Source organism: Somniosus microcephalus, chromosome 11 (assembly GCF_052327205.1).
Source record: "Somniosus microcephalus isolate GS21.2 chromosome 11, FLI_Smic_1.0, whole genome shotgun sequence".
Lineage (NCBI taxonomy): Eukaryota > Metazoa > Chordata > Chondrichthyes > Squaliformes > Somniosidae > Somniosus > Somniosus microcephalus.
Genome location: NC_140997.1, coordinates 185048245 through 185075735, shown reverse-complemented (window position 1 = coordinate 185075735; position 27491 = coordinate 185048245). Strand labels below are relative to the sequence as shown.

At 45.3% G+C, this 27491-nt stretch overlaps 1 protein-coding gene across 1 annotated transcript in view; it reads right to left on the bottom strand.

The window, feature by feature from the left end:
* Nucleotides 1-27491, bottom strand: part of adamts9 (ADAM metallopeptidase with thrombospondin type 1 motif, 9) — a 360757-nt gene that overhangs the window by 220487 nt on the left and 112779 nt on the right. Inside the window, exons 20-26 of the mRNA XM_086001493.1 lie at nt 27063-27273; nt 25658-25822; nt 17263-17427; nt 9085-9204; nt 8696-8803; nt 8276-8443; nt 5174-5452 (exon numbers count right to left, since the gene is read on the bottom strand). Coding sequence (XP_085857619.1) covers nt 5174-5452; nt 8276-8443; nt 8696-8803; nt 9085-9204; nt 17263-17427; nt 25658-25822; nt 27063-27273 — 1216 coding nt within the window. The remainder of the gene's footprint in view (nt 1-5173; nt 5453-8275; nt 8444-8695; nt 8804-9084; nt 9205-17262; nt 17428-25657; nt 25823-27062; nt 27274-27491) is intronic.

Here is a 27491-nt window from a genome sequence, read left to right as displayed (position 1 = left end):
GTCTGTAGGCTGTTTCATGAGCTGAGGTCCAGTTCCACACTGTTGCTTGGTCTAACAGCCTGTGCAGTGGCTCTAAGATTGTGGCTTTGCCCTTGAGAAAACAACTGTAGAAGTTTAACAGTCCGAGGAATGCCTGCAGTTCAGTCTTGTTCTTGGGGGTGGGAGCGCTCCTGATAGCCTCCACCTTCTCAGTAGTCGGATGCACACCGTCTTTGTCCACTTGGAATCCCAAGAACTCCACCCCATTGGCAGCGAACACACATTTTTCCTTCTGAAGGCGTAGTCCTACCTCAGCCAGCCGGCATAGTACTTCCTGCAGCCGCTCATCATGGGCTTTCTGTGTCTTGCCTGTAATCAGTATGTCATCCAAGTAAGGCTGAACTCCCGGAACACCAGCCAACAGGGTGTCCATGAACCTCTGAAAGATTGCCACAGCCGTAGACACCCCAAACTGCAGCCTTGTGGCTCGGAAAAGTCCTCTGTGGGTGTTGATTGTCAACAGCTCGGCTGACTCTTCATCCAGGACCAGTTGCTGGTATGCTTGCTTGAGATCCAGCTTGGTGAACAGAGTGCCTCCAACCAGTGTTGAAAACAGCTCTGTAACTGTTGGTAAGGGATACACATCTGGTAACACAGCAGTATTAACCGTACATCTGTAATCTCCACAGATTCGCAGGCCCCCATCCTTCTTTGCAATGGGCACAATAGGGGTGGCCCAACGGAAGTTCTTCACTGGCAAGAGAACCCCTTGGTTCACCAGCTTATCCAGGGCCTCATCCACCTTCTTGCGCAACGCAAAAGGAACTGGTCGCGCCTTGAAGAACTTAGGCGCTACCCCTGGGTCCACTTTGATTGAGACTGGCGGTCCCCGACAGGCCCCGAACTCACCAAAAACCTCGTCATAGTTCTCCAACATAGGCATTATGGGCTGTCGCTGTACCGTGTGTACTCCTGTCACTTCAATACCGAGGGGCTCAAACCAATCTCTGCCCAGCAGGCTTGTGCCCTGCCCCGCCACCACATAAAGTGGAAGTGTGTCCTTGACTGCCTGATACTTAACTTCCACATGAATCATACCCAGCACCTGGAGTTGAGCTTGGGACCACTGCCGTAGCATGCCGCTGACCTGAGCCATCGCTGGGGGTTCACTTGGCCACAGCCTATTGTAAGTCTCTTCACTTATCAACGAACACGCTGAGCCTGAATCCACCTCCATGCAGAGTGGTGCCCCATTCATGATCACATTTGCCGTGTATCCCCACCGTCCGTGGGGTAGCTGCTCAGCTTCTGTGGTATACACTGTGTACTCATCGTTATCCTCCAGTGTCAGGGTGTGTGTCTGCGATGCTTGTGTTGGCTCTGCTGCAGCAGCCTGAGCTTTTTTCATGCAGATGCGAGCTATGTGTCCTCTTTTCTTACAGAAATGACATACCGCTGACACAAATTTGCATGTAGTGGAACCATGGAGAGCCCCACAGCGGAAACATTTTCTTCCTGTCTCTTTAGTTGCCTCCATGTCTCTCGCAGCAGCAGCTGCGTGTGTGGTCTTGTGCACCTCCTCGGCGGCCTGAGATGGTGCTGCCTCTGTACGGAGCATACGTGTGTTCATCGATGCAGCCTCTGCTGCTAAAGCCTTCTCCTCGGCCAGTCAGAACGTCAGGGCCTTCTCCGCTAACAGCTGTCTCTGCAATGCCGAGTCCAGCACTCCACACACAATCCGATCACGGAGCATATTGTCTAACTGGTCACCAAAATTACAATGTAATGAGCGTTTCCTCAACTCAGCAATGTAACTTGAAATAGATTGTCCAGGCTGTTGTTTACAATTGTGAAAATGGAAACGCTGCACAATCTCTGAGGGTTTTGGGTTAAAATGTTTCTGCAGCTTCTCAATCAAATCAGCATAATCCACCTCACTAGGTTTACGAGGAGCCACCAATGAACGCAGGACGGAGTAAGTAGCAGCTCCGCATACACTTAGCAACACTGAGCGCTTCTTCTCTTCGTCAATATTATTGGCCTCAAAGAAACACCCCAGTCTTTCTGCGTATTCCTCCCATGAACTGTCCTTATCCCCAGAGAACTCTTCAATACGTCCCAAGGTCGTCATAGTTTTAATGTGCACTGTCCCTTTAAGATCCACGGACTTTTTTCTTTTTAAAAAAATTATTTTTCTCCTCCGGCCAGAGTTACGGTAGCTACACTCACGATAGTTGCCTGGCCCACACAATACTCTGTCCGCCGTCTACGTCGCAGCTAGCCAACTATCAAAATGCCATTGATGTTGCTAGCTGAGTGGCCCACTCGTCGCAATTTCCAATATCACGGCTGTAGGTTCGCATGTCTATCTCCGTCCTTCTAGAGAGTTCAACAGCCGCCTCGTCGCCAGTATTGCATCCTGACCGAACAGTAATGAATAGAGGAGACGGAATGTACCTTTTACTATTTACTGAGTAAATGGGTGGACATTACAGCACATTGTCTTTCAGTTTCGGGTTCTGCCATGCAGACAAAGTAAAACCGTGCCCCCCAGCACCCCCTTCAGGTAACACCCGGGAACTGGGACAAACTTAATTGAAGCAAAACTCAAAACACAACAGGGGCGGGCAGTCAACCCACTCCCAGGAGGAGGGTTGGCAATTTAGAAAGGCTTATATTTTAGATAGCACCTTTCATGACCACCAAACGTCCCAAAGCGCTTTACAGCCAATTAAGTACTTTTGAAGTGTAGTCACTGTTGTAATGTAGGAAACGCGGCAGCCAACTGGTGCACAGCAAACTTCCAAAAACAGCAATCTGATAATGAACAGTAATCTGTTGTTGTTATGTTGATTGAGTGTTAAAAATATTGGCCAGGGCACCGGGGATAACTTCCCTGCTCTTCTTCGAAATAGTGCCATAGGATCTTTCACGTCCACCTGAGAGAGCAGACAGGGCCTCAGTTTAACGTCTCATCCGAAATATTTTAATGAGGTTGTCAGCCTCGGAGTTAACCTCTTTTACAGGCTAAACTGTGGCCTGCTGGGTTTCCATGGCCTCGGCAAACCCAGCAGCTGAATGGAGGCGAGGATGTCTTTGGGGAGAAGGTAAGTGCTTTTACAGCACTCTTTGTGGGCCAGGAGGAGCAGGAGTGCTTCCTCCTGGCTGCCCAAGCTCCCCCCACCATACAAAGACCCCATGGGTCGGGGAATCACCTGCAATGGTTTCTCTTCCCACTCCCGCACCATTACTTCTGGTGGCCCCCTCCTTTTTCTCTCCATCCCTCTCCCCGGCAACTGTCTGAGGCTGAACCAGACCGTTTGCAACCTTGGCATTTGGCCCTGAGTTGAGCGTCCAACCACATATCCGTGCCATCACTAAGACCGCATAACATCACCCAGCTCTGCCCCTGGCTCAGCTCATCTGCTGCTGAAACCCTCATCCAGGCTTTGTTACCTCTAGGCTTGACTTTTCCAACACACTCCTGGCCGGCCTCCACGTTCTACCCTCTGTAAACAAATTGCAGTTTATGGAGGGTGGAGAATGGAAGGCCTGCAAGGAAAGCATTAGAGTAGTCAGTTCTTGAGATTAGGAAGGCATATACAAGTGTTCAGCAGTGAAGTTAGGGGTGGAGGCAGAAGTAAGATGTCTTAGTAGCTGGAGAGTTCCAACAGCATGTTGCAGTTTGCCAAGATGAAGATGGATACGATGCCAATAACTGTGCTCAACAGCCTGTTGAGATCCTATGATTGGATTTGGGGTTTTAAGCTTAATTTTGGGTTGAACAATACATTGAGATTGTGTGTGTTCTGGTTCAGCTAGAGGGAGCAGCTAGGAAGGGGAATATAATCAATGGCTACATAGTTTTTCACAGGGACTGAAAATGATAGCTTAAGTTTTCCCAGTGGTCAATTGTTTGAAACTTAATATGAAACAGATAGTTTGACAGCTTGGAGATGGTCATGCATTTGAGGGAAGTAGTGCAGTGGTAGAGTTGGGTATTGTTAATATACACATAGAAGCCCAAATCTATGGGTGATATTATTAATGGGCAGCATGCAGATGAGGAAGAGGATGGGGTCAAGGATGCAACCTTGAAGGAATTCAGCAGTGACTTTGTCAAAGCAGGTAAAAAGTAATTGCTGGAGATGCACTGATGCAGCTCACTGAGGTGAACATGCAGGAGAGACAGTGGAAAAGCAACTTTGTTGAATGTTGCAGAGAGGTCAAGTAGGATATGGAGGGGTAAAGTGCTAACTTTGACTAGGGTGATTTTGGTGCTATTGGTAGAGTGGAATTTGGACTGATGGGAATTAAACGGGGATGGGATAGATGGAGGGGTCAAAGGTGAGTTTTTTGAGAATGGAGCAATCATGGTGGTTTTGAAAGGAAAAGGAACAGTATCTGAATAAAGAGAACTATTCACAATGTCAATGAACACTGGGACGAAGAAAGATAGTCGAATGGTCAAGAGCAGGTGAGGATGAAGGGGACAGAAGGTGGGTCTCATAGAAGAGATGAGCTGAAGGTGGGTGAGATGAGAGAGGGAAGTGCAGTAATGCTTGACATGGTCCAGACAAATTTGGCAGTTAACAAGAAGACTGGTTGTGCGCCAAATGTGTTCCAATCTGCGTACCTCAGACATAAGGATGGAAAAGTGGGAGCTATACCAGGGTGAATGACTAGGGTGGGAGATGATAAGCAAATTAGTGGGATGAGGGTGTTATAGGCAGAAGTGAGGGAGCTGTTTAGCAGGCCAACAGCAACAGCAGTGTTATGTTAGGTTGAGGGCCGGAGAAGGCATAGATAGAAAATGAATTGGTAAAGCAGCTGGGGCAGTTTGTTCAGGGGGAAAAAGGTAATGGTATTGGGGCTGGAGTGGGCAAGGAGATGTGAATGGTAAGAGAGACAAGGAAGTGATTGGAGATGGCCGTAGCAATGATCAAAACTTCGGAGGTGGTGAGGTTATGTGAGATGGCAAGGTTCAGCAGGTGGCTATGGGTGTGGGTGGGGAAGTTGATGTGAAGGGTGAGGTTAAGGGAAGGACCGGAAGGCAGAAAAAATCAGTGGAAAGGGAATATGCAACTCCTGGCAAGAAAATTGATGAATTAAAAAAAAAAGTGTAACTGCTAGATGTATATGTGTTTATATCACAATCCGTCCAAATAACCAGTATTAGCCAACAGCCACTTACTGCTCCCCATGGTCCAGTTCTCCATTGACTGCCTCCTGGTAGTTGGGTACGATCTGAGTCACCATGTGTTGGCAGGATCTTAACCCGAGGAAATGGGTGATCATTCTGTCCAGATCTATCATACCCATGACGTCGTTGAGTGCAAGATGGCATCGCACACTCTTGTTCAGTTAGTGGCTGATCATCAAGGTCACACTCACTCTCACTTACAATCTGATTCTTGTAGTTCATGCAAATCACATGACGTGTTGCTTTACCTTGGCCACAGGTCACTGAACACTACATTGGGTAAAAATAAACCATCAAAAAGTGTAACTCTTTACAAAAACAATGTAAAAGCAACAGCAGGAACAAATCCCAAGAATTCAAACAGATAAAATAAGTTTAGCTGCAGGTCAGCCAGCAGCCAACAGAATGGAAAAGGAGTGCAAATTGGCATTTTTCACTTCTAAATTTGTAATTAAATGCAAATTTGCTCCAGGATGCCCACCCCTGACACATGATTGTTGAAGCAGAGTCGATTAAATGGGAATTAGATAGCTGCTTGAGAAAAAGAGGGATAGATTCTGGTGGCTCATGTGAAACCAGCGCAGGTTTATGAGCCAAATGAATTGTTTCTGTGCTGTAACATTCGATGATTCTTTTACTTAATACGTGTTTTCATGAGCTTGAAAGAGCTTTTGACTGGGTGCTTGAGATGATATTTTTGCAAATCTGATATATACCATCTGCAATGTAATATTTCTATGTTACATATGCAAACAATGCGTATACTTGTTGCTTGTGGAAAACTGGATGGAACCCTTTGCATAGTGGAGATTTAGATTTACATCAATTTACCAAGAAATAGGGAGACACATCTGCACTGCACTGCCCAAAAATTATAACAATTAGAGAACAAGGCCTAGAAATTCAGTAGCGCCCCAGTTGGGGCGCCAGCCTCGCCAGGCCGCTAAAAGTAGCGCCCCGGAAGCAGTTGTGGCCACCCGCCGGAAATTCAGTTTGCGCACCCCAGAGGGAAGCGCGGCGCTACTGGAGGCGCCCCGCATCCCTCTTGGGGCGCTGCAGCTGAATATCGCTGTGCAACGTGCCGCAGCGCCACACGCTGCGGCGCGACGCGCTGCGGTACTGCAGGCCTTCCTCCCCTTCTTAAAGGGGAGGGGCCTTGTGCAGTGTGATCAAGGATCGCGAGTGCCAGCAAAAGAGCCCTGCACCGAGGAGAAGTGCCGGGCTCTTGGAACGCAGTCTGTACTCCGCGGGGGGGGGGGAGGGGGGCTCAGGAGGCCGGGGACGGCAGCGCAGAGAGGTGCTGGCAGGCGGCCAGCAAAAAAAATGGCCGCCCCGCACCTCTCCTTTAATTAGCGCCTCTACCGCCGCAGGTAGGCCCCCCTGAACCGGTCGCAAATAGCATCCGGCGTTAAAGCAGGGGGTGCATCTAAATATCGCGATCGGGGCGTTAGCGGGGCGCTGCGTACACCGATGACGTCATCGGTAGCGGCGCAGCCATTAGCGTCCCGCTGAATTTAGCGGGAGGCGTGGCCAGTGGCATCCGACCCACTTAGCGCCCTCTTAAGGCGCTAACGGGTGGCGCAGCCCACTGAATTTCTAGGCCCAAGTTCCTTATGGAAAGAGAGCCCTTCAAAATAATAGAAGTTTAAGTTTTGGAAAATCAGAACATGGAAAAGTAGAACAGTGAAACTGAGGGAACAAATTACCCCTCAACTCACTGAAAGCATTCCTGGAACAGCACAATGTATTGCAGCTGTCGCATTGTTTTCCAGCAGAAGTTATGTCATTTTATTATTTGCATATGGCTCAGTGCACTACATCATAACGCTGCAGGATAAGTATTGAAACTGATGCAATTGCAACATAAACTGTGTTGAAAGTGTACAGGGATAAATGAAAATATTCAGTTGTGCCGTGTTTATTTTGAACATTTGTTTACTGTTGCACTAATTCAACAATTGGGGGGAGAAATTGGGTACCTTTGCACCTCCCGTTATCGCCTCCGCTAACCACTTACCGCCCATGCTGGTGAAAAGTTGGGCTAATTGCCCACCTACTGCGAGGTAATTACGCTGAAAATTTTTAAGTCTTGTGCAAACAGGCACAGAAAGCCTGCTGGACAGCGCAAGGGGATGAGAAAATTGTAATAACAATAATTGTAACAAGACAATGCTATAATGGGAGATTTGTTTTAAGAGGTTATCATAATGACATGTTTGTAAGCACACTGAATAAAGCGTTAAATGAGTGGTTTGTAACCTTTTTTTTTAATGAGATGTTAATATTCAGAGTGTAAAGTAATGAGAGATTTGTACTTCCAGTATGTGTTAAAAGATGTTTGTAACAACTGATGTTTGTGAATTTTTAATAAACATATCTTGTTCTATTGAGAGATTTACAATAACAGATTGCAGTTACAGAATTTATTATAATGGCAGCCTTTAGCATTAGAATTGTTTTACAATGCGTAGTTTGTGACAATGAACTTTTACAGAACAACTAGTTTGTAATAACAGATTTTATTATGATGAGTGGTCTGCACTGATTGTTATAATAAGAAGTTTGTAATAGCAACAATTGGCACAATGAAAGTTTTGCAATACTTTAAAAGGAGGTTTGTAATAAACATTTGTTATTATGAGAGAACGATAGAATGTTTTTTGGATTAACGTTGAATTAAATAGAAACTGAAATCTATATATCTGTATAAAAGGAGAGAAAAAGAAAGGTCCTGTTGAGTTTACCAGGAATTTCACGTTGGGAGGATTGGATTGGCAATTGCTTAAGAGTCAGGAAGTAAAAGAACCACCGCCCCACATGATCCCAGGTTCGCATACGCACAACGGTGCGCTCCTGGGTGGAGTATGCTTTGTGGAACTCTGCAGCGTTTGAAAGGAAGTTCACGCAGGGAGGATCGCATGAGGCAGGTGCGGATTTCCTTGCGATGTCGGCGGTGTACTCCTTAGCTACGCCGCCGACCGCAAATTCAGGCCCATAGTTTATTTTGACATGGAATACGTTGCTTCTTGTAAAATAACTCCAACGTCTATTTGGTTTTATAATTGTGATATAATTCAAGACAATATTTCTAACCTGTGTCCACTCACGAGGCTTCCAACGTCCACATGGGGTGACAATACACTCTTCTCTAGATGGTGGCTTTGAAAGATGTGAGCAAGCTGATTCATCAGCCACACCACCTTGGAGATCTCGACAGCTAACATAACGCTCCTTAGTACCTTTTCCACAGGTAGTAGAACACTGTTGAATAAGAATGGTTATGAATGTTTTATTGGTAATTCTTTTTTCATAAAATTTGAAACAAAATGACTGTTTGAAGTGTAGGTAACATTGATTTGTAATTTTATACTGACACTAAATAAACAGTAATTGATATTAATTCACCATCAATCTCATAAATTATTCGACACTGTTTGATTAATAGTTATTTCCTACGTCATTTTGATGAATACTTCATTACTTAATATCAATATTAAAATTAAATCTGTGTACAGGAGTCCAAGATCCAAATCTCCATTCAGTTCCATAGGTCATGTGATTGGGTATTCTTTCTTCTCTTCTGCCTGGATGCAAATCAGGGCAAGAAGCTATTTCACAGTCCTACAACATAAAACATATGGTTGAAAACAAATGGATGTTTTCAGGTCTTTTAAAAATGTTAAGAAAAACCAAGTCATTAGTTAAAAGGAAGAAACAACTTGTATTCTTATAACCCTATCATTTTTTCCAGAAACAGCTCAAAATACTTCAAATACAACAAATGTCTCTGATTCTTATGTAACCAAGAGCAGCGGCCATTTTGTGCACAGCAAGATATCAAAAACAGCAATAGGTTGAAAGATCAGTTAGTTTGACTTTTTGTAGATGTTCATAATAATTACCTGAGTATCTGTAGGCCTGGTGGCAGCATTACATTCATTATCATTGACACTAGTGCCATACGAGCCTGCAATACATCTTACTGCTCGCATCTGATAGCCTGCCCCACATGTGGCTGTGCACTGTAAACAGGACATGTTGTTAATTCTTCCAAGTCACAGCAAAGACAAACTTTAAAAGGTACCATGTAATGTTATTATTTGAAAAAAGTACTACCGAAGTTGGAAAGTAAAATGTATGTATTTAACTATCTGGTAATTTGCAATCTTTCATTCCTTATGCTATACAGTACAAGCACAGACATCTCAGAGCTGTAGAAATCTCACAGAATTGTGATCTAGTACTGAATACATAGATAGAGAAAAGGAAGAGAGACAAGAGGATAATCATCATTTTCAATGCCTGGGTGGTAATCTGGTGGAGCCAAAATCAATGGAATGAAAATCAAGCGGCTTCTACAAAAAGCAGGCAATCCACTCCACCAGATTACCGCCCAGTTGGTGAAGGTAAAAGTTTACCACAACAAATACAAAAATTACAATGTCTGAGTGTAAATAACAGAAAAAGAGTGAAGACTGAATACAACAGATGTAATTGATCTAAAGACTGAGATAATTAATTAAGAAAGATGAAAGTGAAAAGCTTAGAGAAACAATGGACGAGGTTGCAGAATAACCCTTTTTTCTGTGACCTAGAAGCACATCTTATTTAAGAAAGTTTCAGATTAATCAAAGCCCTAAAAGATTAAACATCTCTTACTTTTCAGTGGCTATTTCCAGAGTATTGGGTCTAATGTCATTCATAAATTGTAATATGCATTTGAAAAACTGCAAGATATGTTAATTTCTTTCTACCTGATCACTTCTGACTGACTTCAAGGGCGTACTGGTAAAGGGCCAGTTCAATGGTTAGTGTACATGGCTCATTTAGTGCCTTCAAACCATTACATTTTCATTGATTGGCAATCATGACATGTGACAGCAAAATAAATCTATGTCACAAGTCTGTAGTTATAAAACATTTGCACATAACATCAATGATTTTGCAATTTATTTTGATATTAATATTTATTGCTGGTCTACAATTCTGTCAGTTTCTTCACCCTTAACTCTCCATCTACTTCCCTACTTCCCTCCTGGGGCGGTGGGGGAAAGAGACAGAGAGGTGATATATTAGGGGATATGTTTTTACTTTTTATTTTCTGTGTTGTATCAGTATGCAAAAGTCATTTTATGATATTACCAGGGATGAGGTGCAACAGTTATGAAGAGCTTTTTCATTCGAGCTGAGAAGGTTAAGATGTGACTTTCAGAGATCTTCAAGATTATGAAGGGTTAAGGAAGCTAAATTGTCATAATTTCTACCAGTTGGTGAGACACTAATGAGAGGGCAGAAATTTAAGATGACTCCAAAAAGAATTAAAGGGAATGGCAAATGAATTGAAGAGTGGAATTATACTAGGTGGCTCATGTCTGAAACTAGGGTCTTAAATCTGAACAAAGCAAATTACGTACGTATGAGGGGCGAGTTGGCTAAGGTAGATTGGGAAACTAGATTAAAAGATATGAAGGTAGATAAGCAATGGCAAACATTTAAATAAATAATTCATAATTTGCAATGAATATACATTCCCTTAAGGAATAAAAACCCCACGGGAAAAGTGGTCCAACCGTAGCTAACAAGAGAATTTAAAGATAGCATTAGATTTAAGGAAGTGGCTTATAATGTTGTCAAAAAGAGTGGTGAGCCTGAGGATTGGGAGGATTTTAGAATTCAGCAAAGGATGGCCAAGAAATTGATAAAGAGAGAGAAAATAGAATGAGAGTAAACTAGCAAGAGACAAAAACAAATTGTAAAAGCTTCTATAGGTATGTAAAAAGAAAGAGATTAGTGAAAGTAAACATGTGATACCTTACAGCAGTGGTTGTCAACATTTTGGTTGAAGGATCCCTTTTCAAATTGATTAGTAATCACGGACCACCCATCTAAATTATAACACTATATAATACTCATAATATGAAAGTGCTGCATGTAAAGAGTGGCCGCGATTTCCCCTACTTCAGCGGGTCCGGTGCGGCCAGGGTCAGGGTGCGTCCCCGCTGCTGTCTCCAGCCCGCTGTCCAAAGTGATCTTGCGCTGATTGGGCTTGTGAAGCCCGCAGCCCGCCCAGCGCGTTTCCTGACCAATTGAAGGAAATGGGTCTGATGATGTCACTTGATGACGTGTCATCAGCTAGTTTCCTTAAAGGGACCATGCGCAAATGGATTTTGACAGTTGTACCGTCTGTGTTCTACAGCATTGAGGTGCTGTGACTCCCTCCATATGCTTATGGAGGGAGTCACAGCACGCAGGGTTCTCTTCCCTTCCAATGGGCAGAAGAGACTTCCCCATGAGATCAACACAGCCTGGTTGCACATTGCACAGGAGGACACAAGCAGAGATGTTGTTAGGAGGACCAGGCTGCAGTGGAGCCTGGTCTCAGAAGATGATCTCAGTAGATCACAAAACGTTACTGCAAAGCCACACTCAACCTCATCCTGCTGTGCAACTCATCACTTCCCCATCACTCTGCCTTCCCTACCCCTGCACATCCTTACTGACACCAACTTACCTTGCACCTCCACCCATCCCTCTCTATCTACATTATCACTTCCCCATCTCACTAGCCACCCCTCACACTCACCCTCATCCTAGTGCAATCATATCAAGTAACAACACACAAGGGTAGGCACTTGGGTGTTTTAGCCAATGTTCATGTGAAGTTTCTGTTCATGTGCTGTCAAACATTGAAATCTTTATTTTCAACACTTTGCATTCCTGGACAGATTTGTGTGCACCTTTGGAAGTGGCTTAGTGAGTTGCAGTGAATGGTGAGACATAACGGTACCCCCAGCAATGGCGATGAATGTGGAAGGGATGGCTTGGGCATTGTAGGGATGCTTTATGGTGTTGGTGTGGGGTGGTTCCAATCTGGCACATCATGTGGCAGCCAGGGTGTACAGCGTCAAGTGAAGTAAATCTGGCTATGGTGAGCGGGCAACAATGTGCTCAGGTGCTGATGCCCTCTATCCTGTGCAGCATCAGTTGATTGCGGAGAAGGTTGGTGTTGTTGTTGGTGGTGCTGGTGTGCCTGGTGCTGCTGGTGTTGGGGCTGATCGTGGTGGGATTCTGAGGGCCAAGGTGAGATAGTTTCAAGGGCACCGATACTGATGGAACAGATGGCAGGTGAGGTTGAGATGACAGAAACGATCTGTCAATGGTGAGAGAGGTTGTTCCAATGAGGTGGCACTGGATACAGTTTGCTGCAAACACTTGCAAGTCTTCCAAATGCAGTAAGCAACAGCTTCTGACCTTGGAAAATGAACAGCTATGAAAAGGGGGCTTTTATAGAACATTTGCAGCTGTCAAGTTAAAAAATGATCCCATGGTGTCACAACTTCCGAGCTGCTTACCTGACATGATCCCTGAGCAAGGGAAGCTGTGGACGAGCTCTTAAAATCTAATGTGAGCTTAAAATAGTTCTGAAGTGTCTGTTAATAAGTTCTTAATCATCTAAATTGCTTCCCCCGCCGCTTGGTGTCAGGTCTGTTCCGTGATGACAGACCCGACATCTGGGAAACTAGCGTGGTGGCAGGTTGACAGCAGGTTCCCTACCCGTTGTCCAAATTTTTTTCCCCACACAACCCACCGCCAAACGTGCCCACTGACCCCCCCACCCCCCGAAAAATTCCCCCCAGTGTTTTAATAATGCTTTGGGTGCGCTTGCTTCTCACACCAATTCTGGGTACGCCGCAGCAACAGATGGCCACTATTAGCTACTTAGTGCTGGACAACTTTTAAAGCTGTCAGCAGGCTGGCCAAGGTGAGTGAGGGCACGAGCACCCATGCGCATGTTGGGATTCTGCTGGAAGCATGACTCACCGCCATACTGTCCAACTGGCATGTTCTGTAACAGCTGCACTGTTGGATTGTACGTGTTTACGTGAACACTTTCAAGTACGTGTTTACGTGAACACTTTCAAGTACGTGTTTGAAGGGCCCGCTCTGATCATGTGTCGAGAGGATGCACAGGGTTGTGGCGCCATGGAGAGGAATTGGCTCGACCGGCAGGGAGCACTCGTTGCAGTGAGAACTGTGGGCCCAACCATTGAGAATAATTTGCAAGAACTGAATCAGTGGAACAGGCTTGAAATTACCTCCAGTCGCGGACCCCCTGAAAAATCTCTCCGGACCCCAGTGGTCCATGGACCCCAGTTTGAGAAACACTGCCTCACTGGCAGAGACTGGGGAAATTATAATGGGGAATAAGGAAATGGCAGAGACATTAAACAAATACTTTGGGCTGGATTTTATCAATGGAGGCGTGTTGGAGGTGGGACTACAACTTTTGGGGTTGTAGTCCCGCCTTCATCGAGTTGTGGCCAACTCACTCGATTTTCACTTGATTGACCTTGTTGAGCTCGCCCAGCGGGCTCAGCAGGCCAATTAAGGGCCACCTGGCAACAGGTGACGTCACAGATTGACATTTCATCTGTAAAGAGCTTTTGACAGATGAAATATCAGCGTTTGACAGCTCTTTGAAGCTGTCAAACACTGACAATCTGTACTCTTAAGTTAATTCCTTCCTCTCAGGTTGATTTAGAGATCTCTCCAAAACAGAAAGCAGAATGCTGCAGATTTTGACAGCTCACGGCCATTCTGCTTTCTGTGCCGGTGAGATGAGGGACTCCCGAGACCTGAAGGAAGGAAGGCTGCAAAGGTAAGTAAAACTTATATAAACACTTTACACACACCAAACACACTTACCTCTGCACTCATGCACCCATCACTCACCTGAACACCGGACATCTCGAACCCTCCAAGTCCTTCAGCCCGACGGTCCACCTCGCTAACTTGGCATGGTTTGGAGCCGTCGGGAAGCCCACACTTCAGGGATAAAAATAGGGATTAGGCTAAAAACTGCCTGTTAAATACCTGTTAACAGGTAGTTAATTGGCACTAATCCCCTTCCCGCCTCGGGGAGGCGGCTCCCAGCACAGGTCGGGTACTCGTCTCCTGTGAAACGGGCATGGAGGCGGGTTGGGGGCGGGATGGGTTCGTGCCCCCTGATTTCGTGATTTTAACCCCCCACACGCCTCCAATCCCGCCTCAGCGGCCCGATGAAATTTGAGCCCTTTGTATCTGTTTTCATGAAGAAGACACAAACAACATTCCGAAATAGTGGGGAACTAAGGGTCCAGTGAGAATGAGGAACTTAAAGAAATTAGTATTAGTAAAGGAATAGTACTGGAGAAATTAATGGGACTAAAAGACGACAAATCCCCTTGACCTGATGGCCTACATCCACAGAAGTGCCAGGCAATGACTATCTCCAACAAGCGAGAGTCTAACCACCTCCCCATGACATTCAACAGCATTACCATCGCCAAATCCCCCACCATCAACATCCTGGGGGGTCACAATTGACCAGAAACTTAACTGGAGCAGCCACATCAATACTGTGGCAACAAGAGCAGGTCAGAGGCTAGGTATTCTGCAGTGAGTGTCTCACCTCCTGACTTCCCAAAGCCTTTCCACCATCTACAAGGCACAAGTAAGGAGTGTGATGGAATACTCTCCACTTGCCTGGATGAGTGCAGCTCCAACAACACTCAAGAAGCTCAACACCATCCATTTGATTGGCACCCCATCCACCACCTTAAACATTCACTCCCTCCACCACCAGCGCACCGTGGCTGCAGTGTGTACCATCTACAAGGTGCACTGCAGCAACTCGCCAAGGCTTCTTAGGCAGCACTTCCCAAACCTGCGAACTTTTCCACCTAGAAGGACAAGGGCAGCAGGCGCCTGGGAACACCACCACCTCCAAGTTCCCCTCCAAGTCACACACCATCCTGACTTAGAAGTATATCACCAATCCTTCATCGTCGCTGGGTCAAAATCCTGGAGCTCCCTACCTAACAGCATTGTGGGAGTACCTTCACCACACGGGCTGCAGCGGTTCAAGAAGGCGGCTCACCACCACCTTCTCAAGGGCAACTAGGGATGCGCAATAAATGCTGGCCTTGCCAGCAACGCCCAAATTCCATAAGTGAATTTAAAAAAAATTCTTGGGTTTAAAAGAGGTGGCTATACAATGGATGCATTGGTTTTCATCTTCCAGAATTCCCTAGATTCTAGAATGGTTCCCATGGATTGGAAGGTAGCAAATGTAACCCCGTTATTCAAGAAAAGAGGGAGAGAGAAAGCAGGGAACTAAAGACCAGTTAGCCCGACATCAGTAGTAGGGAAAATGTTAGAATTTATTATTAGGGACGTAGTAATGGGCACTTAGAAAATCATATGATTGGGCAGAGTCAACACTGGTTTATTTAAGGGCAATTGTGTTTGACGAATCTGTTACGAGTTTTTTGAGGTTGTAACTAGCAGAATAGATAAGGGGGAACTAGTGGATGTGGTGTATTTTGGTTTTCAGAAGGCATTTAATAAGGTGCCACACAAGAGGTTATTACACAAAATTAAGGCTCATGGGATTGGGGTAATATATTAGCATGGATGGATTGAGGCTTGGTTAATGACAGAAAACAGAAAGTAGGAATTACAGGCTATTTTCAGGGTTGGCAGGCTGTAACTAGTGGGGTACTGCAAGGATCGGTGCTTGGGCCTCAGCTATTTACAATCTATATCAATGACTTAGATGAGGGGACCAAGTGTAATGTATCCAAGATTTCTGATAGCACAAAGCTAAGTGGGAAAGTAAGTTGTGAGGAGGACACAAAGAGGCTACAAATGGATATAAACAGGTTAAGTGAGTGGGCAGATGGCAGATCGAATATAATGTGGAGAAATGTGAAGTTAAGATGGTAGGAAAAATAGAAAAGCAGAATATTTTTTAAATGGTGAGAGATTGGGTATTCAGAAGGACCTTGGTGTCTTTGTACATGAATCACAGAAAGTGAACATGCAGTTACAAAAGGATTGGAGTATAAGAGTGAAGAAGTCTTACTGCAATTATATATTGCTTTAGTGAGACCACTCCTGGAGTAATGTGTACAGTTTTGGTCGCCTTACCTATGGAAGGATATAATTGCCTTAGAAGGAGTGCATCGAAGGTTCATTAGACTGATTCCTGGGATTCAGGGATTGTCCTATGAGGAAAGATTGAGTAGACTAGGCCTATATTCCCTAGAGTTCAGAAGAATGAGAGGTGATCTCATTGAAATGTGTAAAATACTTAAAGGGCTATACAGGGTAGATGCTGGGAGTAATGTTCCCTTTAATTTTTTTTGGCTGCACGGCTCCTTTAACAGGCTGCGCGGCCCATTCAAATTTCAACTAGCGCGGTTTTTCCATTCAAAAGTTGGTGAGTCGGTTGCGGGTGACCTCCAGAGCATTGCATGGCCGCGCAGCTTAACGGAAACATTGGCCGGGAGGATGTTTCCCCTGGCTGGGGAGTCTAGAACCAGGAGGTCACAGTCTTAGAATAAGAGGTCGGCCATTTAGGACCGAGATGAGGAGAAATTTCTTCATTTTGTGAACCTTTGGAATTCTCTACCCCAGAGGGCTGTGGATGCTTAGTCTTTGAGTATATTCAAGACACAGATCGATAGATTTTTGGCTAGTAAAGGAACCAAGGAATATGGGGATAGTGCGGGAAGTTGGAGTTGAGGTAGTAAATCAGCCATGATCTCACTGAATGGCGGAGCAGGCTCGAAGGGCCGAATGGCCGACTCCTGCTCTTATTTCTTATGTTCTTATGTGGAGAACACTGGTGCAGAATTGATGGGCCAATTGGTCCATTTCTGTGTTGTAACATTCTATGATTCTTTTTAAAATGTGTTTATGCAAATATGTTTTTGTTAAAAATAAGTGCATGGAGTTGACATCACGAGCTTGAGAGAGTAGCCCTCAAGCAAGGGATTGTGACTCTCAACCAAAAATTAATGAGTTACCCTGCTCTGTGAATAATACTTGTTTTCCAGCCATATTAATTCTCCATCTGCTGTATATTCTGTGGCTACCTTGCCCACCCAGATCTTTCAGCTTTGTACAATGAGGAAAATTGCTCTTAAATCTACACAAAAAAGCAGTTACAAACATACAGCAAAAATACATAGTGAATGGCTACAATTTAAGATGGAAAATCTGAACAAAATGAAAGAATAACATTAAAATTCTACCTGTCCCCACGGACCAACTTGCCATGCTGCGCACTCCTGCTGTTGACACGCTTGTGCCGACTCTGGTTTTGTTGCAGAGTTACAAAAACCATTATCTAATTGATCTTCTCCAACCTGGCACCACGTTTGACGATGCTTGTATCCCTTCCCACAGGTCACTAAGCACTGTAATTGACATCAATTTGAATAAGTACATATTTTCTCACTTAAATACATCTTTACATTGGAATATGTAAGTAATTGGACATGTTTTTCATGAACTTTCTGTAGGTGAATGACTTTCTCCTATCACAAGCAATATGTTGTGAATGATACAAACTCTGTTGCACTGTTAATGTTTATGGATTCCAGCAAATTAACCACAGTTCAAGACAATGCTAAAAATGTCCAGTAATTTGCTCAAGTTCTATTGCATTTTAATTGTAGTGCCATATAAAAAAAGTTAAATATCAGTCTCCAAGCTACAAATGATAACAAACATTAAGCACCCTGTGTCATCCTGATGATTCTTTGGAGTATTTGGATGATGGATGGAAAAACCTGGAGCATCTCAGGCTGTTTTCCTAGTTATGGCATGTATTTTGCATTATCTATAGCAAGAGAAGGTAGCTGAACAGCAAATATGGTGTCATATAAAAGCCAAACCTCCTCTGATGTAAATAAAGTCATACATTTTGACAGAAATGGAAGTTTTACTAAAACAAATAAAGCTTATGAGTTCTGACAAAGGATCATCGACCTGAAACGTTAACTCTGTTTCTCTCTCCACGATGCTGCCTGACCTGCTGAATGTTTCAAACATTTTCTGTTGTGGTTTCAGATTTCCAGCATCCGCAGTATTTTGCTATTGTGTTGAGTGTGTGAAGCTTATTACAGGAAACTCTTTATTATCTGGCACAGACGGGACCGGCGTGGTGCTGGTTTATCAAAAAGTCCGGATTACAGAGAGGTATAGTAAAAGGTACGAGAGCCCCGTACACGGCCACAGATCCAGGCGTCCCTGTTGCATGGCAACAGGTGCAGGAACCCCGGCCACAGATCCAGGCGTCCCTGTTGCATACCAACAGGTGCAGGAACCCCAGTTACATGGCCACAGATCCAGGAACGGCCACTAATATGAAGTAAAACTTACCTGAACCTACTCCTGAATTTTGCCGGTTAACAGAGATTTCCGTTTTTTAGGTGCCGGTAAATCGAGAGTTTCTTGTAGTTTGTTTAGCAGTTGGTGAACCAGACAATCACTATCTAAAGGTATTTTTGAACTGACCTTATATACGTAAATTAAGTTAACAATGCATTATTTATCATCTTCCTCAATAACATCACAATTGTCCTCTACAACCTTTGTGAAGCTGGCACTATGGTTTTTGAATTGTGGGGGGTGATTTTGCCGATGAGGGCGCGTTGGAGGCAGGACTGTCGGGTTAAGTGGCTGTAATCCCCTTCCCGCATCCAGGAGACGGGACCCGGCGCGGGTCGACTACCCGGCTCCTGGGAAGATGGCACGGAGGCGGGTTGGGGGCGGGATGGGTCCCCAGATTCTGCCATTTTCCCGGCAGTCCCGCTTCCAAGCCCGCCTCCCCAGGGCTGGCAAAATCGCCCCCGTGGAGTCCATTGACTAATACCATTTTTACACTGATAGTGTGCCATCAGCAGCAGGTGTGCAGTATTCATATACCGAAGCACACCATCAATATAATGAGGGTGACTCTGTGTCTTGTCTTTACGGGAGGATGGTTATCCGATGCGTGGAATATTCAGGCTTATATTCTACTGGTCCTCCTGTAGCCCAACAGAGACCATGGCCAGAATTTTAAGCTAAAAAAACTGGCAGGTTTGGAGCGTGGGGGCAGTTAAATTGTTAAAAATCGGATCCCACCTCCAACCCGCCCATTTCTGGTCTTAATGGAGGTAGGATAGGGGTGGGACAGGGGCGGGCAACCAACCCGCTCCCAGGGGGCTAAACATCAACTTAAATATTATATTGAGGCTGGTGGCCTCATTTTTAAGCTCCATCTTTAATTTAACTGCATGTGGACGGGTTTCACACAATTCGTGAAACCTGGCAGTTAAAGCGAGGCGGGGACTGCTGGATCCAGGTGTAAGTGTCTTTATACCTACTATAGTAATCTGGGATGTAATGTTTAAGTTATCCACCAGATGGAGCCAAATATTAAGGGTTCGCATTCACCAGTATTTAAGGTAATGGGTCATGTATTCAATGTCCTGGTACACCAGTTTATACGGTAATGTGGCATTGCATTATGGGTATGACTCAGAGGTTCATCCTCCATCTTGGCTCGTGCAATAAGAATTATGTGCCTGACTTCCAGCTTGTAAGAGCTATGTCTCTCTGCTACACCGTGTAAATAAACAGTTGGGTTTGTTCCTAATATCTCGCTTCTCTCAGTTTCTGACCTTACCACCTGGATATCACACCTACCTCCTGGATCCAGGGTCCCTACCTAACCCACCACCCGCGATCGGAGACACCACCACGAGGCCTCCGATCCCCACCACGAGGCCTCCGATCCCCACCATGAGGCCTGCACCCCCCACCCCACCCTTGAAAAAGTACAACGTCCGCACTGACACCTGGGAATCCCTGGCCCAAGACCGCACAAAGTAGAGGAGAAGCATCTGGAAAGGCGCCGAACACTTCGAGTCTCTTCGCCGGGAGCAAGTGGAAGCCAAGCACAAGCAGTGCAAGGAGCGCAAGTCAACCCAAGCACCCCACCCACCCGCCCCTTCAACCACCGTCTGCCCCACTTGTGACAGAGACTGTAGGTCCCGCATTGGACTCATCAGTCACCTGAGAACTCATTTTTAATGTGGAAGCAAGTCATCCTCGGTTCCGAGGGACTGCCTAAGAGAAGACCCCACCAATTATGTGGAGGCCGGCTGATGCGCCATCAATTACTCAAAAGACTGAGGTTAAGCGAGTAACAACCAGGCTTTTATTAACTAAAGAATGAAGGTCTTGTCTCGAGTGGTCGACCCGTCCAGAATACTAAGGGACTGGGAGGTAGTCACTTATATACCTGGAATAGTGGGAGGAGTCAGCCGAGGCATGTCCAGACCTGTACCTAGTGGAATACACATACACTTACAGACAGGTACAACAGTGGTTTACCACACCGGCCACAACTATCCGGTGGCCGGTCCCAATCCTCTTCCCCCCCCCCCCCACCCACCCCCCCAACGATCCCTGACCGACTCCCCCCCCGATCCCCGACGGACCGCCCCACCCCACCATCCTTCCCCCAGACCGAGCCCTCCCTTCCTCCCTCTCTGCAGCTGCAGGGTTACCCGCCTGCAGCCAGCCAGCCTCTCAATCTGGCTGGCTGCAGGCGGGAAACCAAGGCCTCACATGCAAATCAGGCCCTGCCGTTAAAGTTGGCAGGGCCTTCAGCGGCCCCCCCGCTCCCAACCCGCCGCCTTCCAGAAAATTCTGGCGCATCAGTGCATTGTTGAACACAAAAGGGAACAGCACTACTCCGAGGTTTACACTTGAGTCATGCAGTCCCAGTGCCACACTGCCACCATATTAGGACTTTAGTGATCCAATTAGTATAGAAAAATTACATTTAATTTATATTCATTGATATTATAATCTCAAAAGGTATGTTTGTACTTTCTATTGAAAATTATAATTTGCGTTTGAATTTTAATGTCAGCTTTCCTTGAAATCACATCGTATTTAAATCTGCGATGCATTATATACAAAAGGTAATAAACAAGAGAATGGTAGCATAGTGGAAATGTCACTGGGCTAGTAATCCAGAGACCTGGACTAATGATCCAGAGACGTGAGTTCAAATCCCACCACGGCAGCTGGGAAATTTAAATTCAGTTAATTAAATAAATCTGGAATAATTACTAGTATCAGTAATGGTAACCATGAAACTATCGGATTGTCGTAAAAACTCATCTGGTTCACTAATGTCCTTTAGGGAAGGAAGCCTGCCGTCCTTACCTGGTCTGGCCTATAAGTGACTCCAGACCCACAGCAATATGGTTGACTCTTAACCGCCCTCTGAAATGACCTAGCAAGACATTCAGTTGTAACAAACCGCGACTAAACAAAATAATAAGAATGAAACCGGACGGACCACCCGGCATCGATCTCGGCACCAGCTACGGACATGGCAACGGCACACCCAGCCCAGTCCTCCTCACCAACATCTGGGGATTTGTGCCAAAATTGGGAGAGCTGTCCCACAGAATAGTCAAACAACAGCCTGACATATTCATACTCACGGAATCAAAGCTTTCAGCCAATGTCCCAAACTCTTCCATCACCATCCCTGGGGTATGTCCTGTGCCCTGGGAGTCCTCAACATTGACTCCGGAACCCATGAAGTATCATGGCTTCAGGTCAAACATGGGTAAGTGAAACCTCCTGCTGATTACCACTTACCGCCCTCGCTCAGCTGATAAATCAGTACTCCTCCATGTTGAGCACCACTTGGAAGAAGTACTGAGAGTAGCACAGAATGTATTCTGGGTGGGGGACTTCAATGTCCATCACCAAGAGTGACTCAGTAGCACCACTAGTGGCCGAGCTGGCCGAGTCCTGAAGGACATAACTGCCAGTCTGGGCCTGCGACAGGTGGTAAGAGAACCAACACAAGGGAAAAATCTACTTAAACTCGTCCTCACCAATCTACCTATCGCAGATGCATCTGTCCATGACAATATTGGTAGCAGTGACCACCGCACAGTCATTGTGGAGACGAAGTCCCATCTTCACACTGAGGACACCCTCCATTGTGTTGAGTGGCACTACCACCGTGCAAAATGGGATAGATTCAGAACAGATCTAGCAGCTTAAAACTGGGCATCCATGAGGCGCTGTGGGCCATCAGCAGCAGAATTGTATTCCACCACAATCTGTAACCTCATGGCCCAGCATATCCCTCACTCTACCATTACCATCAAGCCAGGTGACCAACCCTGGTTCAATAAGGAGTGTAGAAGTGCATGCCAGGAGCAGCACCAGGCATACCTAAAAATGAGGTGGCAACCTGGGGAAGCTGCAACACAGGACTACATGCATGCTAAAAAGCAGAAGCAGCATGCTGTAGACAGGGCTAAGCGATCCCACAATCAACGGATCAGATCAAAGCTCTGCAGTCCTGCCACATCCATTCGTGAATGGTGATGGACCATTAAACAACTAACAGGAAGAGGAGGCTCCATGAATATCCCCATCCTCAATGATGGCGGAGCCCAGCACGTGACTGAAAAAGACAAGGCTGAAGCGTTTGCAGCCAGAAGTGCCGAGTGGATGATCCATATTGGCCTCCTCCTGAGGTCCCCACCATCATAGAAACCAGTCTTCAGCCAATTCAATTCACTCCACGTGATATCAAGAAACAGCTGAGCGCACTGGATACAGCAAAGGCTATGGGCCCCGACAACATTCCGGCTATCGCGCTGAAGGCTTGTGCTCCAGAACTAGCCGCGCCTCTAGCCTGTTCCAGTACAGCTACAACACTGGCATCTATCCGACAATGTGGAAAACTGCCCAGGTATGTCCTGTCCACAAAAAGGACAAATACAACATGGCCAATTACCGCCCCATCAGTCTACTCTCAATCATCAGCAAAGTGATGGAAGGTGTCATCGACAGTGCTATCAAGCGGCACTTACTCATCAATAACCTGCTCACTGATGCCCAGTTTGGGTTCGCCAAGACCACGCGACTCCCGACCTCATTACAGCTTTGGTCCCAACATGGACAAAGGAGCTGAATTCCAGAGGTGAGATGAGAGTGATTGCCCTTGACATCAAGGCAGCATTTGACCCAAGTGTGGCATCAAGGAGCCCTAGTAAAACTGAAGTCAATGGGAGTCGGGGAGGGGTGGAAACGCTCCACTGGCCGGAGTCATACCTAGCACAAAGGAAGATGGCTGTATTGGTTGAAGGTCAATCATCACAGCCCCAGGACATCGCTGCAGGAGTTCCTCAGGGCAGTGTCCTAGGCCCAACCATCTTCAGCTGCGTCATCAATGACCTTCCCTCCAACATAAGGTCAGAAATGGGGATGTTCGCTGATGACTGCACAGTGTTCAGCGCCATTCACAACTCCACAGATAATGAAGCAGTCCATGCCCACATGCAACAAGACCTGGACGATGTTCAGGCTTGGGCTGATAAGTGGCAGGTAACATTCGCGCCACAGAAGTGCCAGGTAATGACTATCGCCAAGAAGCGAGAGTCTAACCACCTCCCCATGACATTCAATGACATTACCATCGTCGAATCCCCCACCACCAAAATCCTGGGGGTAACCATTGACAAGAAACTTAACTGGACTGCCACATAAATACTGTGGCAACAAGAGCAGGTCAGAGGCTAGGTATTCTGCGGTGAGTGTCTCACTTCCTGACTTCCCAAAGCCTTTCCACCATCTACAAGGCACAAGTAAGGAGTGTGATGGAATACTCTCCACTTGCCTGGATGAGTGCAGCTCCAACAACACTCAAGAAGCTCGACACCATCCAGGACAAAGCAGCCCACTTGATTGGCACCCCATCCACCACCTTAAACATTCACTCCCTCCACCACCGGCGTACCGTGGCTGCAGCGTGTACCATCTACAAGATGCACTGCAGCAACTCGCCAAGGCTTCTTAGACAGCACCTCCCAAACCCGCAACCTCTTCCACCTAGAAGGACAAGGGCAGCAGGTGCATGGGAACACCACCACCTCCAAGTTCCCTTCCAAGTCACATACCATCCTGACTTAGAAGTATATCGCCGATCCTTCATCGTCGCTGGGTTAAAATCCTGGAACTCCCTACCTAACAGCACACGGACTGCAGCGGTTCAAGAAGGCAGCTCACCACCACCGTCTCAAGGGCAATTAGGGATGGGCAATAAATGCTGGCCTTGCCAGTGACGCCCACATCCCTATAAAAAACGAATTTTAAAAAAAGGCCCGCAGGTCTATGATCACACAATTTCCAGATTGTCTATAATGACTATATCAAGAAAAATGGTTTGCAAAATGTATCAAAAAGACTCTGACACATGTTATATGGCCTTAATCTTTTAAATAAAAGACTGTGGGGTCGATTTTCCCGAAGCTGTCGGGGAAGAAGGCGGGACTACAACTTTCGGGTTTTAGACCCGCCTACTTCGATGTCCGGCCAATTCGCGCGATTTTCCCTTGATTGACCTTGTTGAGCCCGCCCAGCGGGCTCAGCAGGCCAATTAAGGGCCACCCGGCAACAGGTGACATCACAGACTGCAATTTCATCTGTCAAGAGTTCTTGACAGATGAAATATCAGTGTTTCACAGCTGTTTGAAGCTGCCAAACACTGACAGTCTGAGTTCTAACATGAGTCCTTCTGTACAGACTCAGTTAGAACTCTCAGCAGCACTCAAAGCTGAAGGCTGTCACTTTTCACCGATCGCAGCCATTCAGCTTTAAGTGCCGGGTGAGTGATGCGCTCCCGATGCCTACAGGAAGAAAGGCTGTTAAGGTAAGTACAGGTAAGTAAAAGTTCTTTACACACTTTAGACACACCAAACACACTTACCTTTGCACTCATGCACCCATCACTCACCTGAACACCGACATCGCGACCCCTCCAACTCCTTCAACCCGACGGCCCGCCTGCTCTAACCTGGTGTGGTTTGGAGTCGTCGGGAATCCCACACGACACCCCTCAAAATAGGGATTAGGCTAAAAACTGCCTGTTAACTACCTGTTAACAGGCAGTTAATTGGCACCAATCCCTTCCCGCCTGGGGTCGGCGGTTCCCAGTGCAGGGGGGGCGCCCGCCGCCTCTGAAACTTGCTTGGAGTGGGGTTTTGGGCGGGATGGTGTCGGGACCCCCGAATTCGGGATTTCCCCCCCCCACACGCCTGAAACCCCGCCTGACGGCTCCAGGAAAATCGACCCCTGTATCTTCAGGGTAGCCGAAGATGGAAGAGGAGACCAAGATAATGCTGTTTGGCTACTTCTCATTTTCCCCCACTCTCTGATCAGGACAACCTTAAGACCATGGGAACTTCTGGCTGCAGGCCTCTCAGTTGCTGTTGAGCTGCTGTTTCCTGCACTGTTTTCCAGCACAAGATGGGCCTCTGCTGGCAATTCATCTGGACCAAGCAAATCGGTAGGGTCAGGATATTCGGAGATACCATTTTCCTCACAGGTACAGCACACTTCAAGTATTCTGTGTGTCAGGTGCCCAGCAGGGGGCCCCAGAGGAAAATTTATTCTTCAAAATGTGACGAGCTGAATGAACACAGTAAAATTGAGCACTGTGACTTTTTTTATAAATCAAGTTGCAACTGAGTTGGAGGAAAATTTTTAAAAAGTTACATTATATGACTATCTTTAATTTTCCAAAGAAAACATCAAGAAGAAAATCTAACTAACCTCTGACCATTCACCTGTTTTCCACACAGGACATGCAAATTCACTGCATCGTTGAATGATCATCTTTTCTTGTTGACTGCATTTGCTATCTCCAAGAACAGTCCCCACAGAATTGACACAAACAGCATTCCGTCTTCTTGTACCACCACCACAACTCTTTGAACACTTTATACAAATAAACAGATATTAGGTTAACTTCATTCTAGATTTCCTAAAGTTGCACAATATGCATTAACATTATTTTTATTTCTGTAGCAAAAAGGATTCCTTCTGATCGTAATATTACAATTTTGCAGTTTGCGTAAATGACAAAATTTCAATTTGGTGCTCTAATAGTCCTAGTATAATTGGTACGACACAATCACATGCAAAGGATGCATAGTGTGTGCGAGGGAAATAAAAAGGGAGATGCATGATTTTCTGGACAAAATAATTACAATGATAAAATGCCAACAGTATTTTCTGCAACATCAAACATTGCTATTTACCTGCATGTAAAGAAGAGCAAGATGTACGTAGAAACCTGGAATTTATGCTTGAATTATGGCAACTTTTTGTTGCATTCAAATTTCACATGAAAAATGTTACAAAAAATATTCTGTCTAAAGATCTGAATTTTGAGTGTAAGATGTGCAGAGAATACCAGCTTTGGGTAATTTTTAGGGTAAATTTCCTGATTGTGTACTTCCAGCGTAGGCTATTGTATACCCAGATCACAAAATTGCGAGTTTGCTGTCCATGATTTTATGTTCATAATTTTCCAGTGAGGCTGCATGCCGGGAGCTCATAATTTACTGTATAGTATCAATATCAGTTACTTGGATGTCGGACAAAATATGCAGCGTCAAGCTCCAACTAAGTGCTTAACCCTAACCGACCCATTTTCAAAATGAAGCCAGGTTTGAAGAGAAGACACTTCAAAAAGCTGTACTTTTGTCTTAATTTATCTAAATAACAACTGTCTACAGGTGAGCAGCACAGTAGCATAAATCTATTACACACTGGTATTAAAAGTACAGTTATACATACACAAGCACAGACTAAAATTAGCACTTGACTTCCACAAATTTCTTCTATTTATGGAGCATTATCTTCATGAAAACATCTTTAACAAGCTTTTCTTTGGGGAATAAGGAGAACTGCAGGTCATATTTCAATTATTACACTATCAGCCATAAGTAACTCAGGATGTATTTTGATATAACTTATATGATCATGTGTGTTTGTAAACTAAGTCAAAACAGATTGTTAAACACATTGCCATGAACACAGTGGTCCTTTAAAATGCAACTTACAGTATCTCTTACATCAAAACATTAAATGTAATTGATTTTTTCATAGAATGATTATATTATTTTATTATTATAGTTAATCTTCAAAAAGAGCTTTTTCAGAAATAACTTACCTCTGACCATGATGAATATTGCCACCCCCCTATATTGCAATCTCCACGACATGCTTCCTTATTATCTGGCTTTGGTTGATAGCTGCAGTACCTCTCATCTATTTTTTCTGTCTTTCCTTCTGTCATGCTATATTTTGCACAGTAGATGTCCAAAGTTCGATAGCCAGGCCCACATTGGGCTGTACATTCACTTTTTCTGGCAATATGCCATCTGTTTCAGAGTAAGCAGCATATTGTATTATTTAGCTTGGAACTTCACCATTACTTAACTCATTACTACTAAGGTAAAACAATGTGTTGGATATTCTCTATATCGTACCTTTTTTATTATTTTTGTACAAATGCAACTGATAGAAACAATTACTTACAATATTTATCTGCCACTGCAACAGTGCACAATTTTTTTTAAAATGCGGCTGATTTTCAGAT